General features: G+C 38.2%; 2 protein-coding genes across 5 annotated transcripts in view; one reads left to right on the top strand and one right to left on the bottom strand.

Annotated features, from left to right (window-relative positions):
- Window positions 1–16229, top strand: part of ST6GAL2 (ST6 beta-galactoside alpha-2,6-sialyltransferase 2) — a 171608-nt gene extending 155379 nt beyond the window's left edge. For all 4 annotated transcript variants that reach the window (XM_038136801.1, XM_038136792.1, XM_038136811.1 and 1 more), the window contains 3 exons: window positions 1158–1259; window positions 2362–2536; window positions 13871–16229. In XM_038136801.1, coding sequence (XP_037992729.1) covers window positions 1158–1259; window positions 2362–2536; window positions 13871–14139 — 546 coding nt within the window. In that variant the 3' untranslated portion in view covers window positions 14140–16229. The remainder of the gene's footprint in view (window positions 1–1157; window positions 1260–2361; window positions 2537–13870) is intronic.
- The window catches only part of LOC119701008 (pinopsin-like), an 83351-nt gene continuing 70332 nt past the window's right edge, over window positions 7252–20270 (bottom strand). Inside the window, exon 5 of the mRNA XM_038136827.1 lies at window positions 7252–12216. Coding sequence (XP_037992755.1) covers window positions 12001–12216 — 216 coding nt within the window. The 3' untranslated portion in view covers window positions 7252–12000. The remainder of the gene's footprint in view (window positions 12217–20270) is intronic.

Raw genomic sequence — 20270 nt, 5'->3', positions numbered from 1 at the left:
CAGAGACTCTTGCTTACTGAAAGGCAAGTAAGAGCTCCTTTGTGTGGTAAGTGTGGAACCAAGCTTTTAAAATCTTGGGCTTTTGGTCTCTATACTCAAAAAAGGTGTTTACATTCTGAGGTGAAAATTGTTCTGGGAAATTAAGTTGGGCATGCTGATAGCAGCATGACTAATTCTGTTCTTACTGTAGAAGGCTGATGGAAATCATTAAACTCAAAGTTTATGGTAGGAAGAATATTGCTATGGCAACAATATTATTTTTCTGAAGAAAAATATGCATAATTAAATATGGCTCATTGGATCGTAAAGGGAAATGAAAATTATTATGAATTTATTTGTCTGGAATGTTGATTATTTTAACAGCTGGAAGAAAATTCACACTGTTTTGATCAATGTTGAACTGCCTGGATTGGATGCACCAGGAATCAAAGAGATTTACTTAGACATGGAGGGTTCTGGAAGGGGTGAGCCAGCAGGAGTGAAGAGTAGACTTCCAGTGTGGTGGGATGATCAGGCAAAATACTGGGAGATGCAGGAAGGAGTTCTATGAGAGCAGTAGTTTAGAGGAAAATGACAGTTCCCTCAAAAGTAGCCTTGTAATATGCCTCCTGTTGGAATTGTTTCTTTAGTCTTTAGGTATTCCAATTTGTACAGTCATGTGCTTTTTTTTTTTTTTTTTTTTTTTTTGATTGCAATGACACTGACTTTCTGTGAAAACCATGAAAAAGGTGGTTGGGGATGGTGGGGATGGGTGGCAGAGAAAGACATTACCTTTGGGGGCTGTAGCCCTTCAAAGAAAGCTGCTCTGTGTCCAAGAGAATCCCACAGGTGATCTGAAATACTGTTTCGTTTTCAAGTTCCAGAATACACAGTAATGTTGATGCACAATAACACAGCATCTCAAGTGGTACCATCACATCCCTCACAGATGGAGAGTAATTCAGCATACTGCTACTTCAGACTGTAATGAGTGCTGTTTATGGCTAAGCTTTTTTTGTATATTTTTTTAACAAAACAAGATGCTTTAAATCAACCATAACTGAAGCATAACAAACAGCAGCGTGGGTAGGACTGTTCACTTGAGAGAAGGATTTTGCCATTTTTCTGGATCCCACTTGCTTTTAATGCTGTGGAATTCTTTGCATTTGTGTTTGCAGATTCTCACCAATCCAAACCATCACTTTGTCGACAGCTCCTTGTATAAAGATGTTATCTTAGTAGCCTGGGATCCTGCTCCCTACTCTGCAAATCTGAATGTGGTAAGATATCCACTTAGACCTTTCTTCCCAATTATTTGAAAATACTGGAGAAAATTAATTTACTACTTTAATCTCCTGGTTCTCCCTTTTCACCATGAGCCCCAGGTTCTGTCTGTATCTGAGTGGAGAATGCTATGTCTATAGAAATTGATCAAAATTGGTTTATTGGTCAAAAACTTTTTAGTAGTCAGCAATTATACTGGAAGGGACTGTTCTGAGATGCAAGGATAGATGAATGGTGGCATTTGTTTGATAACACATTGCTATTTTCACATAACAGTGAATTTTCTGTGCATTTGCCAAGGTGGGAACATTGCTAGATTTCAGAAGCAGGTTTTATCAGGAAAGGTGAAAAACTGCATCAATTTTCCCCCGTCTTCCCCTCTGCCTTCCCAAACAAAATACAACATCCTAGTGAAAATCTCTCTGGGTGCCTTCCCCACTTCTCAGGCCTCCTCCCCACCAGTTTTGCCTTTATGTCCACTGTCCCACAGCCATCTGTGCCCTGCTGTCCACCCCCTCACTGAGAGCAGCAGATGTCCATCTGGTTGTCACTGGGGGAGTCTCTACTTTGGCTGTTGCTGCGGCTCCAGCAGACAAGTTGATCTGATGGCTTTTGGCACAGGGAGCTCGGAGCTGAGCAGGCTGCAAAGTAGAAAGTAAACCTTCATCTGCTGAACTCCCTTAGCAACAGATGCCAGAGGCTGCCTGCTTCCCACGCAGGCTGCCATAGCCTGCGTCATGGCTGCCGCTGCCTCCGTCAGGGACAGGGACGCTTTCAGAGGAAGATTCACCCCCAGGCCCAGATATCATGTCAAAGCTCTTTGAACCTCTTCTTTAATGTGGATCTGTGAGGGAAAAAATGGTCTTGGCTCATCCCACAGCACTCAATTACTTAGTGGGAGTTTCTGTATGAAGAGAAGAAACAGAATAGCCCAGAGTGAGGAATGCCTTTCTAGCAGAAGCATCCACCAGTGAGGCTGCTTTGCCACCTTTGCTTCTGTTCTGCAGAACCCAAATGAAGCCAGTTTATGCTATTGTACATGTGGCGTTCAAAACATGTTTCTTACTATTAAAAAACCTGTGACTTTTTTCCTCCCAGTGGTATAAGAAGCCAGACTACAATCTGTTCACTCCCTACGTACAGCATCGCAGGAAGAATCCAACCCAGCCATTCTACATCCTTCATCCAAAGTTTATATGGCAGCTCTGGGACATCATTCAGGAGAACACTAAAGAGAAGATACAGCCCAACCCTCCTTCTTCAGGGTTCATTGGTAGGTGTACCAAAGATGGTCCCAGTAGACAAGTTAGATTAAAAAAATAATTTCAAACATATACATTGCATGAGGATCAAGTCCATAAATGTCTACTTTGTGCTCTATATAGAAACAGTGTCTAGCAAAAACACACAGTATGAGAACTAGAAAATAGCTGAGTGAATTTGATGTTCTGCTTTCTTGCCCTTCACATCCATAGTATGTCTACCATAGCTATAAAACATGCATATATCTATGAGAAATTTGTATTATTCCATTTTAATATATCTTTTGAGGACCTAGTCAATTCTGAAGTTCCTCACTGGGATCATAGAGCAGAGAATCCTCAGACAACAAATGAAAGCAGATGGCAGATCATGTAGACAGAATGAAATCAATGGCAGGCTGAGCTATATTCCATACATAGGCCAGGGGCTCCTAGTGCTCAGTCTGAGCACTTCTTTTCTTCACTGGAAGCAATAGAGTTTCACTGTGCTTTTTGGTCCTTCCTTAAGTATTTCTGGGGGGACAATTTGGCACTCTGCCCACAATTCATACAGCAGAACAGCTTATCTGATGTGCAGCAGGTCCTGAGTATGGACAGGTCTAAAGGATGCAAGTAGGCAGAGTGGCAAGGCTGAGTCAGGGTCATCCTGGCTTATGCTTCTAGACTCAGAGGGCAGTAAAGCTTCAAATACCATCTTCCACTTTGGATATTCCATCCTTTACTCACTGACAATGTGATATTGATCTATGTATTTGCTGCCGTCAGAAAATGGTTTGGTTTTTTTCCTTTATATTTGAATCTGAAAGCAAAGACTCCTGAAATTGCACCTGATATGGGAAAACCAGTTTTGAGCATTTATCTTGGGTTCTATATGCAGTAGTGTCATCCTGGGATACCTTGGAGCACACCAAAGGCCTTAGAGAGGGTGCAGAAGCTCCCAGAGGGAGAATACAAAGGTTTCTGTGAGATGCCCATCTATGCCTTGAGTGGGTTGTGCATACCTGGGACATGAGTGGAAAGTAAAGGAGGCCTGGTGTGTTGTTGGAGGGGGCCTTGGCAGTTGGTTACTTCTTGAAGTGAGGTTTTTTTTTTGGAACCTGCTTGTAAAAATTCACAGGGAGAAGACATCTCATGTGGAAGGATCTCACCAGCTGCATTTTGCAAGTGTTTCTTGTAGCAATGAAGTTGTTGATAAAAATAGGTTAACAGCTGCTGATTGTAAGAATATTGAAGAGGATCATTGTGCTGTCAATCTGTACTTCCACCATACATAAAAAACACTTCAAAAGCTTTCTTTGAAGAAATGGAATAAATTTCACTGTGAGAATAGAACAGCAATCTTCAATCCTAAATCTAAATGTTAGTGACAAAAAAAATATCCTTCAAGCAGAGAAAGCTTTGAAAATATAAACCATTAAACAAGCAAAATTTTAACAACAAAAGCTGTACAGATAAATATACTCTGTGTACAGATGCAAATTTGCCTTCTTCTCTACTGGGAATTTCGTTCATATTGTTCTTTTCCAAGGAGCAGTGCTTTTTGGTAGGCTGTTACTAACTTTAAAGAAACCAGGTATTAAGATAGTGTATTGGATGTCACATCCACCCCATTTCATAACTAGCTACTGTTCTGATGGATGTATTTTAAATACTTTATTAGGGAGAGTCTTTCTGTTTTGATAACCTTATTGAAGAATTAATGTCTATGCATTGCACATGTAACATAACATAAATACAGAGGTAGCGCAGAAACAGCAAGTGCATATTGTCAGGGATATAAAGGGTAAGATAAAGCATAAAAAATATAATGCAGCTTGGCAGGAAGCTGAAAAGTCATGTTGGTCTTCAGTTTGGGTATCTCTCAATCACTCATGCAGCAAATAATCCTTTTGGAACTGAAGCTGGCAGACAAAATTAGTGTACCTGTATAAAAGAGGTATGCTGAATATTGAGCTTCTACCTGATCTTATAAAATCTATAAAATTATTTCCTATAGAATTAGTAGAAACATTGAGTAAGTGATGGCCATCCTAAAATATGAGTGTCTTAATTTCAAGAAGAGAAAATAATTTATTAAATTACCACACTACTAAATGCCACTGTGCTTAGAATAGCAGAAGGAAATAGGCTATTGTTAAATAGGGGTATGAATTTTTACAGAGATATACATTCCTGAATCTGAGCAATTTCTAACATGGATCATGATAATTCTAATCATATAGAAAAGGTTACAAAATGGTTCTGAGTCAAGCAAGGCACTTTCTTGTCAAGATTTTTAGCTTCCATTACACCCAGTTTACAAAACTGGACAAATGTATAAATTAAAACATGAAAACATCAGAATGTTTCTTTTCACAAATGTCAAGAAAGTTGTAGCACGGTCTTACACTGTTTCTTCAGTAATTACATTTTTCTCCTGACAACTGTATATATTCCTGCTGCTTAGCACGATTTATAAGAAACTGAATCTGGCCAAAGAGAGGGTGTTGGTGGAATGTGTCCTCAAGGTGTTCTTCTGCAGCAATGAGTCAGCATCCTTCCACAGTGACTTATGTCAGGAGAATCTTTTAACATCATTAATAACTGTATTACAGTACTTAAGTCACAATATTATTAAATCTCTCAGAAAGGGAGCCAGTGGGGAAGAGATAGTCTCTCATGTGATTTGATTTTAGAGGAATGAGAGAGAGAGAGAGAAGAGGTAGAACTTCTCCCTTGTTTTTTTCACTGCATGGGAGCTAGGGAAAATAATGGTTTTTGCACTTCCTTTGGGGTATGGGCTGCCCTATATCTGCATAAATTCTGCCTGTACCCCCTGCCTCCCTCAAACCCTGGTATGTCAGCTCTGCACCAGCTCAGTGTTGCTGAGGAGAGGCAGTAGCATTTGACAGCTGGTGGCTGGGTGAGGGAAGCACAGGGCACGTGCCAGCTGTGGAGGGGAAATTAGATGGGAAGAGCAGGATTGGTTGAAGGGGGGCGGGATGGTTTCTGGGTAAAGGTCCAACAGGGTAAACCAGCCTTTTGATTTTAATCTGGGAGTCTCTTTTGGTTTGTTTCCTGAGACATCAGCATGGAATTTAGCTGGCTTGCAACTTTGCCTTATATGTTATAGCCTAGCTAATGTCACTCCTCATAATAAACCATTTCTTTGTCTTCCTAGTCTGATCCTTAGAAGAGCTTTGAGAAGCCATTCCTTCATATTTTTGCATTGCTTTTGCAGCTGCAGCCTTCACGCTTCTAAACAAATTTCTGCACAGTATTCTCATCATCTTGCATTAGCATTAGGCAATTGCCATGGTGGCTTTTCACAGTTAAAGTTGTTGGTTCACATTTGTCTGATAAGAAGTTTGCTAAATGAGTATTGATATGTTTACATCTCATCTTGGACTTGGATCTTTGCCATTTTTCTCAGAAGATATATAAGCATCCAACCACCAAACCTCAGACTTGTATTCCACTGGCAAATCCTAAATTAACACTGTTACTAGGGAAGGATTTGCCCTACCTTTCAGCGACAGAAGTCACCTCTCACTTCCTGTTAATAAGTCTTTCACTGTGAAATGTGAATTCAGTCTTCCTCTATTCTTTCTGTACATATCAAAGCTCAGTTTTTAATTGAATCTGATTGTATGTAAAGATAGTATGGTCTCTACTGTTACCATTCTGCTGTAAGCACTGACTGTTCCTGTACCCTCTTTGGTAGCCAATGTAAACAGCCTATTCTGACCTTAAATTTTTGTCATCTGAAGACCAGGAGTAAAACTGCAGAGTTTCCCAAGAGCAGCATTCTGTGCTCATTGGATGGGATGGTACATTAGCATTCGGAAATTCTGAGAGCTTTTTAATAATGTTGAGATCATATAAAGACTTTTCTGTGGAGATTTTTCTCCTGTCCACTGTTCACTTAGTGGATTTTCTATAAATTCCTACTTACCATAGTCCATCAGTACTCTTTGCTGATTTACCCCTTCAGAGGACTTTAACTGAAATTCACATTTATGTACTGTTAGAGAGCAGTGACTTTTATCTTTTTAAAAGCTAGCTGAAAGCTGTGACTGCAGTATTTCTGTTTGTTTTCAATCAAAACATGACCTGTGTAGATTCTTACATTTTAGATTGTCTGTGTAGCTGGTAGTCTTGACATGTGCTAGAAATTTTAGCATAACATACAGTCCACTGAACACAAAATAACTAAGCCCAGATTACTTTATTGTTGGGAGAAGGGAAATGTTGTTTGAGGCTTTACAGTTGACATTCCAGTTTTAATAGTTATGCATCAGTAATAGTTGATAACATTATTTCAATCTTCATTTGCATGCATCAAGACAATAGTACAAGCAAGGCAATCATTACACTGCAACATTAGCAGGTTGTTGTATGACTAAGAATTTTAATTGAAAACAGCTTTGGAGAGCATGTTGCATAGCAGTATACAGCTGATCTCCAGCTCTGCTTAGAAAAAAATGCACTTTCATGAACTGAAAGAAACAATTAGACATATTAAGAGTTGCCTTTGTTGCTGTTATTCAGTTGTTTTAACAGCAGTTGGGGCAGGAACAAATAGTGCTCACTCTTGCCAGCTCAGTGTTGTTCAAATATTAGCCCACAAATAAATAATACCTCTAATACTTAAGCTTCAAATGATTCTTACTCTAATAAAAAGCACACTGAAATGTATCTCCCACTTCTCAAAATGAGACATAAAAGAGCAAATTCTCCTCTTAAATCACATTAAAAAATTGTTATTATAGTGTATCACCCAAAATTAAACAATACATTTAGAATTACATTATATTACTGGTCAGTATTTTCCAGTCAATGCTGATATTACAGAATGTATTATTGTGATTAATGTAGAGCTTTTTGCATTCACCAAGTTATAAATATGTAATTTTCAAGGTCTACTATGTAATACTAGTATCTATACATCAAAGATGACAAGTATTGCACAAATTATTAAGCTTAGGCACAGGGCCATTTGGTGACAATTCTTTGATAAACAATTTGTTTTTCTTGTGGTTAATATTTTTCACATAGTTCATGAACTAAACAGAGGTAAGAGAACCCTTTTTAAGACACAAAGTGTTTTAAAAAGACAGAGATACTTTTACTGCATATACCAAAGAATAACTGAGGCACATTTGGCCCAGTTTCAGGGAGTTTCCTGTGGTATCTGCAATCCAGTCAAGAAAGAGTATAGTAGTGGACTATCCTATGGAGGGCTATACCTTCTAAATGCTTTATGCTTATTTGTAATGCTTTAAAATACATAAACTTACTAGTATATTTAGCTAAATTATTTCTGTAACTGAATTTATGATGTGTGTGGAATGATACATTATGGGAATGAATCAGATTATGTGTATTTAAATGTTTTCAACATCTCTTGCATTATGTTATAATGATTTTGTGTTCTTAATGAATGTTTGAGTTGCACTTATAATTCTAGATGCTTTCATACAGCATCTGTTGATTCAGATATATTAAACCAGAAAACATTTTTTTTTAATTAGAGTGCTAACCACAATGCTTAATTGTACCATACAATATTCATGTTGGAAAATCAAAACCTTTGGAATTATTCAAATTGCCTAGAACAAATTTAAAAAAAAATTTTTTCTCCTTATGATTAGAATCCACAGAACATGTTCATTTGTAAAAAAAAATCCATGCAAGGAATTTAATCTTCATATAATTCTGGTTTAAGTGTTCTCAGTGCAGATTGTAAAAGCTAGGTTTATTTGTGCCATTTGGACTGACTTTAAACTATACCCAACGCTTCCTAATACCAAAGGTATCTGCCAAATTGGAAAAAATAAAAGTACTACACTACACTTGATCTTAACCAAAATGCCAAGAAGAGATAACACACTTTTCTAAGAATTTTGAAATACTAATATATAATATTTCAAAATATGTAATACTGGTTTAGCATCTACAATTGCACTGTTATAACAAAGTTGCATTTGACTGTTTCTCTGACAACCACATAATTTCTTTGGAATAATAAATTTGATAGTATTTTTGAAAGAGTATTCTATGCTCACAATTCTTTTTTTCCCTTTCTTTTTTTTTAAATATTCAGTTGGGTGTTCACGAACATTGACATTCAACTATAAAACATTCACAAAGCACACCTTTGAATGTTCTACCACAAAACAGGCAGAATTATTTTGCATTTTTCCATTTTTACAATCAGAATCCAAATGACTTTGGAAAATCCAGCAAGAGTATTAGAATTAGATTAGAGTGGCCTATGCAGAATTATCTTCAGTTGTGATTTTGAATGTATGGTAGCACCAGTTATGTTTGTCAAAACTAAAATCAGGCTGGATACCCTGACCTTTTTGTTAATGTGAAACAAGGACTGGATATTTAAGATCTAAAAAGTTTTTTTCTGTTTAGATGCTATAGATAGCCTATAGGCTTTCCCTTTCAGTTTTTACATTTTCTCAAGTTGTGCATGTCTACTGGCCTTCCCTAAATACTTTGTAATTCTCTGCTTTTACTCCCATTCCTGTACCTTAGAATTTATGAATGCTGGAAAAAAACCCCATATCTGCCTGCAGCCTAATCCTTGCACATAAATTTGCCCTATCTGTATGGTCCATGTCTGGGTCAGTCAGAGAGCAGGATTTGTGCTTCCTGACTTCAGCTGTTTCCAGTGCAGTTCTGTATTTGTGTTAGTCACCCTCAGAATTATTAGAGCAAAAAATAGGTACCTCCTAAATATTACTGTGAGCCCCAAATTTTCCTCAGCACGTGAAATTTTTGTCCCATACTGGGAGTGCAGCTATCCATGCTGCTACTCAGGCTTCTCCTACAGCCAACAGAAAAAAAATAGGAGCTTCTGGGGAGTGGCATATACAATCCTTTAGATATGCACTGCTTCCAAAAAGTGCCCACTGTCTTCCGCTGACAGCAAATTAGCCCGTGATACCTATCTCAGGTGATGGTAACTGCAGCAGGGGCACATTTGATCATGCCTCGTTTTTATTTCTTCTCCTTGTGCTTCTGGAAAAGCCAATTATATTATTTTTCATGATGCTCCGAAAGCTACTTATACAGGAGAGTGGAGGAGAAGGTTCTTTATAGCCAAGTGCCAGACTCTTATTTTTGGTTTCTAGTCAGTGGAGAGAAACAACACTAATAGGAAAGTTCTCTGTAAGTGAACAATTCAACACATCCTAAAGAAGACATCTAAAATAAGTCAGATGAATTTTGCCCTAGAAATACCTATCTCCTGCATTGTCTGTAAAGAATGCTTTAAACCAGCAAGGTCAGAGATGGGCATGAACATCTCAGTAAGATTAATTCTGTCCAGACTCTGTATTGCATTGAGACAATGACCGTTTCATCCTGTTTATTAATAGCTCCTTAGGTCACTTGTAAGACAGTCTGTGCTGCTTTATATATATATAATAATTGTGCATTGACCTGAAAATTGTTTTAAGGACTGTTAGCCAAGACAAATTTTGAAGTGTATCATGTGGAAATTCTTCACCTTACAGACTATCAAACAATGAGGTTCTCATTCATACTGGTAATCCTGGAGGAGTGCTGAGATATGGAGCAAAGTTGATGCAGATGATGTTGAACTGGGCGGTGATGTGAAAAGTATACAGACAAAAGAACTAAATGTAAAGACATACTCAGAGGGCAGTACAGGGATAGGACATGAACAAGGCACACTTTGGCATTACAGGTGTGGTAGAAAATTTCAGCCACAAAAGAGAAACTTAAAAAGCAATAATACAGACAGAAATGTGTAAATATAACAATTGGGAACCAACGTGGGACTTCTCAGAATAGACAGGCAAGCAAAATGAGTTAATGGAACCAAGATTAAGTCTGACAGCAGTTAGGCACATTCCTCTTCTTTAGCTTTGGGACTGCAACCGAAACATTAAAGTTCAAACATAATGCAAAAAATATTTTGGGAGTCATGTAAGTGGCACAAAGCAATTGGTGATTAAAAAAATTTATAATATCACTGAAGCTAAATGGAGGAGAGAAGGGATGGTAGACGAAAATACAGACAGCTTGGCACACTTATATCTGCTGGATAAAGATGTCAGTAGCTCCCTGCCATGTTAAAACCAAGCAAAGAGAGGAACAGGGTTAAAGAGTGGTATGAAAAAAACATGGGATGGAATGTGAGACCTGTAGTCCAGGGAGCTCTGTTGGCAGTGCTGTTTTAGGGACTTAAGAAAAACAACCTAGACACATGGCATTAGAAAAAAACATAGAATAAAACCTGAATATATCTTAGTACATGGACTGATGTAAATGTCCTAGTGGTCTAAATTGCTGCTATTCTTTTAAAGATGCTCAATTAACATTTTTTGTAAACTGAGTTTGAAGTAATGGCTCTACAACACTAGGGCTGTCCCCTGTGGACGGGTTTCACATACTGCAAGGCATGAGACAGAAATGAAACCATTTCTTCTCTACTTTAGAGAGGACTGTATTTGTACAAAAAAGATGGCTTCCTTTCCAAAAATAACTTTTTTTTTTTTTTTAATTCTTCCTTCTCCGTCCCCTTTTTTTGTTATTTTTTTTAAATTCAGTGCAGAACAGCAGGAGCAGATCATTTCAAGGGAGAATCTGGGGGCTCTGCCAGCTAAGTAAAGGGACCTATCTCCTCAAGTTCATGTGTTATCCTGCATCTCACCCACATATGATTTGGATGGAAGTCCTGATTGTACCACACTGTTGGTCCCATGGGCTGGAGGTCTGTAGTGTTAGAGGTGCTAAAGGAAGAACAGCCTGGCACTGCCCATCATTTTTGCCCAGACCAGGGTTTGAGGATTTGACATGTATACAAGGCCTGGAAGCATCAGGAGTCCTCCTGATTCCACCAGGACAGATAAGCCCCTAGCACAGGGACAGTTCTGAATGCGGTAATCTCCACTTGTTGTTGTAGCTCATCTTTCAGACTTCAACACAAGAATGTGCTATAACTTAGCAGTTACCACTCAAAAAATAGTCTGCCAAGTCAATGTCTTTCCTCCTGCCAAACATCATTGTCCAGCATGAACAAAAACGTAAGTAGAAGCTATGGTTGTTTATGAGCAAACTAGACTGAAATCCCAAGACATGGTCTGGATGGAACCAGGCAGGAAAAGTAAGGAGCTAAACCAGATAGCCCAGTGTGCCTTTTAGGTTGATTCTGGAGGATATTGAACCACTGATGACTAGAAGGTAAAACTCTACCACTTCTAAAAGTACTCCATTAACTAATTCACAAGCAAGTCAAAGATACTGCTTAAAATTTTGCTATGGCTGAACCATACTGGGAGTTAAGCGGCTAATTTTCTGTTATTAAGGAGTCACAATTTTTGTTCTTGACAGTTTTTCAATCCCACAAATGGCAACTTCCTTTATTACTAGTAGAGCTAGTTTGGTAATGTGGCAGTGAAATAATAAAACACACTTTGCTTAAGGCTTGTACTTTCCATCAGAGCCAGTTTTTCTAAGATGTTGGTGGTATAGCTTTTGAAGTTGTCTCTGGGCACAGGAGAGAAGTAATTTTATTGTCTGTTTCTGGGTGTGGTTCATTATTGCACACGTTTCCACCGTCCGCCCTCTGATCCAGCTGGATAACAGTTACCTTGGAATGGTAGGTGGGCTCTCCATCAGTGGAGGAAGGAGGTTGGCAGTGGAAAAGCTGACGAAAGCATTTGTAAAACTGAAACAACAAAAAAACAAACAATTCTAGATATAGCTGCTTGGCAGGTTACGATTCAGAGCGTCTCTATAACATCTTCAATGCAAGGAAACTTGGTTTATTAAGATTGTACTTTTTTCAAATAGGGATTAAATATTTTTTCACCATGAATGTGTTTCTTGCTGGTTAAGACTAAGTACTCAAATTTGAGAACTTCAGAATTGATATGCTTAGCTTTTCTAACACTGTAGATTCTGTAGAGTGTAAAGCTGTAGAACAATTATAAAATATTTTCAGAACCTTTAATTTACAATAAAATATTTAATCACAGAAGTAATTGGTTTTCAGTTACTTCACACATCAGGCAGGGAAAAGTCATTTTGATAATCTAATGATGCACAGCAGGGAGAACATAGGGCTCTTTTCATTAGGAATCCATTGAAATCCCTGTATTCCCAAACTGTAAAGTGAACTTCAGAAAATGGCTTTGCTTAATTAAGAAACAAAAATATTTTTTTATGTTAATTCATTTCACTTCTGAGATCTACCCAAAATACCTTTGATAATGCCAAAGCTGTTGTGCAGAAAAAAAGCCCCAAACAACAGTTACATCAATTCTCATCTGTAAGTGCCAAGTGAGCAGTTATACACTTACCTCCCCTGAGAGCTGACAATCCTATTCCACAGATAGGGATAGCAGTAATGCTACAAGTGCCTCAATACATTTTCTACACAAATTTATTTTCTAAGTGAAATCTTGAAAAAAGTAAATGGTGTCCAAAACTTACTTCATGTCACTTTCCTTTTTGCATGTCTTTGCAAAACAGAAAGGGCTTCCAGGAGCTGTGATTGATGTGAAAGTATTGTAGTTTAGGCAATGTTGTTGATCATTATCTGCTATTAGTCCATCTGAAAATGTGCAGCTGCAACAGCAATATTTCTCTTGTTTCAAGGCTATAAAGACTGCAATTGATGGTGCTGATGATAGCGTGCCATTGGCACGTGGCTGAAAAAAATGGGTTGGCATTTTGTGGATTTCTCCTTGCTGAGCAAGGAAGTGGTGAGGGCCTTTTCCTTATGACAGCACTGCTTTAAGTAGGAATTAATCTCTGATGTCTCTCCATGAGACTTGTCTGAAGCTGTGGGCTTCTGTGCCACCACTATGTGGGTGATGTTTCTTTATATGCCCTTCTGCATGTGTTTGGCCAAGTCTTGCTGCTTAGAGAGAAGCAAGTGGATAGGAAAAGTGGAATTGGTTCAATTTCAGACTAAGAAAGACCAACATTGCAATAAGATGGAGATGTTTCAAGGATTCTTGTAAGGAGTGTTTTGTGGACAGTCCATAGAGTAAATGGGGGGAGGTGGGAAAGAGCAGTCTTCTCACTCAGGAAGCTGATGGTGATACGCAAGTTCTTTACAGGCTTTTCACTCTTTCTTTATGACTGTTATCCTACCCTGTTGACCCTACAGGGATCACAATCTTTATGTATCAGGGACAAGTGACAGCTGCTCTAATAAAAGGAATGATTGCTTCACTTAATGATTTTACAGAATGCTTAAGGTGTGTGACGGCAAAGAAAAGAAGGAAAGAAAAAATAGATTGGATGACTGCAGAGAAATTTCTGTGAGAAAAGTGAAAGCTGGTGTTCACTTTTGTTTTCACTTCTTGTTGCAGGTATCCTCATCATGATGTCCATGTGTAATGAAGTGCATGTGTACGAGTACATCCCTTCAGTGCGACAGACCGACCTGTGTCACTACCATGAACTCTACTACGATGCAGCTTGCACCTTAGGGGCCTACCATCCACTGCTCTACGAGAAGCTCCTGGTGCAGAGGATGAACAAAGGTTTGCAGGATGATCTATATCGGAAGGGGAAAGTCATTTTGCCAGGGTTCAAAGCTGTCAAGTGCCCCAAACGAAATAATTTCCCACACTTGTAGAAGTAAGTCTTTCAGAAACAATGTGCAATAAGGTACTACTGTCGTACTATAAACAAGAAGAGAATACTTGAAAAAATATATCTTAGACCAATCTAGTCTTGAGTCTATAAATTGTAATTAAGTAGCAGGCATGAGAAATTCTTCTTTTCTGAGCCTGAGTATTTATTACTGCTTTGCAAATAGTTACAGAAAAAAGCAAAAGCTTAGTTCATGAAGGTGCAAAGGACGTACTTAGGCAGAAATATAATGTATCATTGTTGGTGTGACTGTCAGAATTTGTCAATGGTCTCATGCCACATATGCTAGACTGTAAGTTTTTTTAAAATGAATTTATTTAATTGTCAAACCTGGCATTGTGAAACAGCCTCCGTTGTTCATGTATGTACAGAGCGACCAGTTGAACAATGCAGCATTTCCCGTGGCTCCATGGGATTTTCACACTATCCCAGAATGAAGTAATTGCTACTCCAAGCTGTGCAGTCATTCACTAGAGCAGACTTTAATGCCTGTTCCTACACAGGCTCAGTTCTAGACCTCCAGCTGAACAGGGGTTTAGAGTAAGCCCTGAAGTGTGTGCAGTTGGAGATGGCTGTACACAGCTAAACCAGTTAAACTACTGGAATGGTTTTGGATGACAGTCTCCCATGCTCACACTGACTGAAGAGGGAAGAGAGAAATAATTTCTTTAGAGAAAAAAAAACATATTTGTAACCTAATTAGGAAGAAAAACTCTCCCTGAAAAGACTATCAGGAAGGTGTGAGATGGAAATGGTGCCTTCTCCCAGTCTGCAGAGATACAAAAGATCCAGAGAAAGCCAAGGGAGGCTGTGCAGCATTTACCCATTACACTGAAAAGCAAGCATAGAGGGGCTCACCACTTGTCAACAAAGATAGCATTCAGGAATACAGACATTATTTTTAGGTGTTTCATTGGTATCAGAATCAAAGTCACTTGTTCACAAGATCTTGCTGTTCAGAAAAGAGAAGTTTTCTGACAAAAGATGATATCAGCATTTTTTACTTAATGTTTGAAAGACTGTAACCCAGAAAAGCTGTAATGCCTGCAAAAAAACCTGACAACAGATTTGCATATGGAGATGGTTTGATATTTTCATTCATAACACACAAGGGCAATATTCCTTAAGGCAATTCTAAAAGTTAATGGTCTAGAGTGGTTTTCTCAGTTTTTTGGTTTGGTTTTTTCCCACCTGATTGTACATTTTCTTTTAGAGTAAGTTCAGCAGGAATATGTGTACACAAAAGCACAGCTATATCCCACTCATTTCCATCCAGTAAAAAAAAGCAGACGGCTCAAAGGGGCATTGAAAAGAATAGCTGACTGGTTGTGGTGGAAAGTGGTTTTTGTGTTTTGACTTAAGCAAAAAGCCTTTTGCCAGAATGGCAAAGAAAAGTAAACGACATTAATGACTATTTCACCTTCAATGTAAGGATAATCACAAAATCCTTTTTCTCTTGCTCAGCTCTTTGGGAAGCAGTATTGGAAGGATCTTTTAGAAGGATTCTTTTCCTTCCTCAAAATGAAGAGTAAATATCTTACATAGGACTTAGCCTTTTTTTGGGCTTTATGATGATCTTAAGATTCTTCTTGTTGACAGAAATCATGTGTAGATGATCTAATAACTGTACTTCTGTGTTGTATGGATAGTTATGTCCATAAGGCATTTTAGTACATATCAAAATTAGTAAGTTTTACTCATACTAGGCTTGGACTCTGGATGTATTACATACCAATTTCTTTTTAATGTTATGTGTGGTGGCAACTTTTATTCTTGAAGTTAATAACTTTCCTTTTTAAATGCATGGAGGATGGATAGAACTAATCTATTTTTCCATATGTTTGGTACCCTTTTTGCAAAACATAAGCAGTCTGAACAGTGCAATCAAATATGTCTCTCTCTGCTGTACCCTGGGTTAGCTATGACATAACTGTAAAGGAAGAGAGTTTAGCTTTCTTAGACTAGTGAATATGCTACTTTTCAATAGGGAGGAACTTCTAGAGTTCCAAAAGAAAGAAAAAAATCATTTTGACTGGCCTGCAACCACTAACTTTTGATTTCGATTTTCACAAAGAAGAAAAATACTAACTGCATTGCTCAACCACCCACAGCAGGATTATGTAGTATTATTTATTCTCTCAATAATTTTTCAGAATAACCACCATAGCTGTTGCTTATACAGAACAAGGCAAATTACAACGTTTCAACGTTTCATAGTACATCATTTATATACCAATGCAGAACCAGGTCTGAGCATTTATTACTGCTTTGCAAATAGTTACAGAAAAAAAAAAGGTATAGTTTTAATTTACTGGACTGCACACTCAAGACCTTGCAGCTAAATTTTTTTCTTTGCCATATCCTTCTTTACATGGCAGTCAGTCCTCCTTCCATAAGTGCAAATGCTGTTGTTGTAGCACTATCACCTCAGAAGATGCTGCAGAGCTGTGCTGCAAACGTTTGCTCACAGAAGAGGAAGACCAACCTATAATGCCACCTTTAAAAAAATGAGCCTGGAATGGCTTTCTAACTCTGGTATCCACTGTGATGTTTTACTGTTCTGCCTGCTCAAACACATTGTGGTTTAAAGAGCATTTTCTCTCCTACCTTGTCTTGTCCTCCTTCAGTTTCTGGCACAAGTGCAAGTGTGTTTGATCTGCTAATTGAGGGCTCCCCTCCACTTGCTGCAAGGTGGGAAGGGGCAGAAATAAAGGGGAAACATAGAAGACCTGCAGAGGTGCTTCTCTCGCCACTTACTCTCTGTGACATTGGCATTCTGGCTTTTATAAGAGCCCTCTGAGTGTTTCTGAATTCATGGGCATTTCCCTGCCCCTTGTGAGGGCAGAGAAATCTTTGCAAAGAACCACATTCAGTAAATTTAAAACAGTCAACGTGTAACAACACTGAACCACAGCTCTTCTAAAAATAATGAGTGAGAGTGCTGGGTTTAGATGCATGTTAAATGCAGCAGTGTGAAAGGAAGCGTATTTTTTCACCAAGATCATGGGACTTTTTGGAGAAAAGATACAGGCATGGCTTCATAGCTCTCCCATGAGGCTGTCACACACTAACAGAGTGGGAGACAGCACCTAGACAAGAGAGGTTTGCACAAACCTGATGCATCTCAAGGTGCATCATCAGCCAAGCAATTGCCTCTGCTATTGAAACCCTGAGCTCCCTCTGCACTGGTAGGCTTTAAATTTATGGAATTTTACTGACAAGTAGGAACAAGTTGCCTTCAAACACTATGAAGCCTCATTTCTGTGCCCTGGTGCTGTGGACAACAGTTAAAGTTAACTGGAACAAACCAGAAACACAGCAGCAGTTTAAGGAAATGACTGAGTTTATGCTGAATTTAATTCTGCTCTTCTTTCCCCACTGTGAATTCTGTAACTTTTCTGACTTGAGGTGCTCTATTATTTTATGCATTCAGTTTTGGATGGTTAAATCAAGGTATTCTTTTTTTTAATCAAGAAAAAATTACAAAATATTTTGCCTCATTTTGAGCCAAAATCTTTTTACTAGAAAAAAGATCATTACTTTGTTCCATTCCTTTACAGTTTTAAAGGTTACCTCAGCATAAACTCATAGCTCAGTCCGTCCTTGGATTAAACGACTACATCTTTTTTTTACCTTGTTGTGCAATTTTATGCTGTAGAAACTCTGGTAAATTCAGTGAAATTACCATGATGTACCTTTGGAGAGAGAGAGGGTGATATAAACACTCTAATATACTCTGTACAAATTTAATTTAAGCATTTCTTGTCTTTGGTAAAGACATTTTCTTTGGTGAAGACATCTGAATTCTGAACTTGTTGCTGTAGATCTCTTGCCAAAGTCAGAAGAACCAAAAGAGTTGGTTTATTCTTTTTTTAATGAAGACAGGTGTCTACACTCACTGGTTGCACAGACTGAGCACAGTCATATTAGAGACTGATTGAATTAAACAGGAGTTTAAAACACATGTGGAGCAATCCCTAGTGGGGTTTTTTATTTCTTTTTTCTTCAGAAGTTTTTAAGGATGGAAAATGCCATTTGGACAGTGACACAGATGTACTATGAAAGGAGTATTAAATGCATTGACTGCTACAATAAATGGTTACTATTTTTCCCTTCATGCTTTCTAAAGTTGATGCATATTTTAATGAAATCCTGCTTTGAAGTAGGTAATTCAGAAGCCTGCTGTTAAAATGATTTGAATGTTTCCCAGCATCTGTCCTCTCACACACAAGGAGGATACCTGATTTAACTGTTTGACATTAAAGTAGCCCATGGCAGGGGTAAGTGAATCACTTATAATGAATTTTGACAGTGCAGATGTCTTCTCTCTGGCTTAGCAATCAGATTCAGAATTTTGTTCTTGAAATAAGAGTTGTGTGTAAAAGCCTTACTTTTTTTTCATATCATCTCATCACTCTTAAAATATGTAGTCATTGAACTATTCAAATATAGACTGTGTACTTTTTTAATAGCTTTGAGAATTATTTTGTATGATGATTTTTTTAAATGAATGTGTACTCTAATAACAAACCTTAAGATTTTACAGGAGTCACATTTTTAAGCAGTGTTTGTATACATTTTAACACTTTTTATATTTTCTATTATGATTTTGTATATTTTTATGTATACACAGTGTACAGATTTTTTCCTGTAAATAAAACATTTGTTTTCATTTGTTTAGGAGTGCTGGTCTTTTCATATTGCCTTAAATGAATGACACTGAAATACAGGTGGAACAAAAGAGGGGGAAGGTGCCTGTCAGTTCTACCCACAATTTCCATGAAATGTCAAATGGAAATGGACAGCTAATCTGACAAGGAAGTATCACAGTAAACTACACAAAAGAGGCAAATATTGTAAAGCCAGTTTTATCCTAAAGTGAACATGTGTACCCAAGCAGATGTGCTAGGATTCCCTGGGAAAATATATTCACCATACTGCTCAGTCCATTTCTGAGCAGTAAATTTCTGGTGATTGTCAAGCAAGGAGGTCGTGGATTGTCGGGTATGGAGGTTGTGCTCTGATGACTTGGTGAGGCACTTGAAATGCTAATAGACTTCGGCTAAATGGCTGTGCTACCCATTCAAGGAAACCAGTGTTGTGTTTAAGGGAGAAGAACACTGTTATGTTTAAGGGAGGAGCTTTTTAATAAATTCTTAATTAAAATGAAAAACAATTTGCCAAAGGGAAAATGTAACTTGCCCTTCAGCCTGTGACAAGTACTGTGTAATTCAACCACAACAAGCCTGCTTACATCCATTTAATGTGGGGCATACTGCTGCTTTTTGGTAGTTCTTGAACTACACAGGGGCCTGAGTTGGGCCAGTGGAGGTGCTAATCAGAGTTTTCATCCCAGGGACTCATCTTGAGTCCATGCCAACAAGACAGCTGGTTACACATTAGTGGAATGATAACAGTTGGATTGCCATCATGTACACTCCTGGCAGACAGTAATCACACAGCTCATCCTGTGTATGACACCAGCTCCTGACAGGCAGTGTTCAGGGGCTAGTTACTGCCATGATATGCCAGTAACACCTCTCAGAAAACTCACATCACTGAGATACTCTAGTGAACAGATCAGTGAGATACTACTGAATGCTGGGACCTACGCATGAAGCAACTAATTGATAGCTTTTAAATCCAGCAATTTTGCTTTTTTATTTTAAAAACTAGCAAGAAAATATGATCACTGTGTTCCTGTCTATTAAATGCTTAGTCACCTTCACTGTCTGTGACATCAGAGAGGACACTCTTGTCTCACTGCATTCAAACTGTACCTCATTAGGAGGTGTAAATCCATTAACTTTGTGTGGGATACAGAGGACATCTTGCTTACACACTATTCTTCAGCAGGGACAGCTAGAGGAGGTGTGACATTGCCTTTCTGATAGTATCTCAGGGAGCCTTGGAGGCAACTCATTTTCAGGTTTATTACAAAAATTGCACTGCCCTTTTTTGAACAACATGCTTTTGTCAGAAGTACCTTTCATTGTTTTACTCATAGAAGCCAGCTGTGTTTCACTTGATTAGTTCTTAGGGACACGGTTCTATGGACAGAACTTCATACAGGCATTTTGGTCTGTTTACCTGTATTATTAGCTTGCCTGTTGT

The sequence above is a fragment of the Motacilla alba genome, chromosome 1, assembly GCF_015832195.1.
Source record: "Motacilla alba alba isolate MOTALB_02 chromosome 1, Motacilla_alba_V1.0_pri, whole genome shotgun sequence".
Classification (NCBI taxonomy): Eukaryota; Metazoa; Chordata; class Aves; order Passeriformes; family Motacillidae; genus Motacilla; species Motacilla alba.
This window is presented reverse-complemented; position numbering and strand designations above follow the sequence as displayed.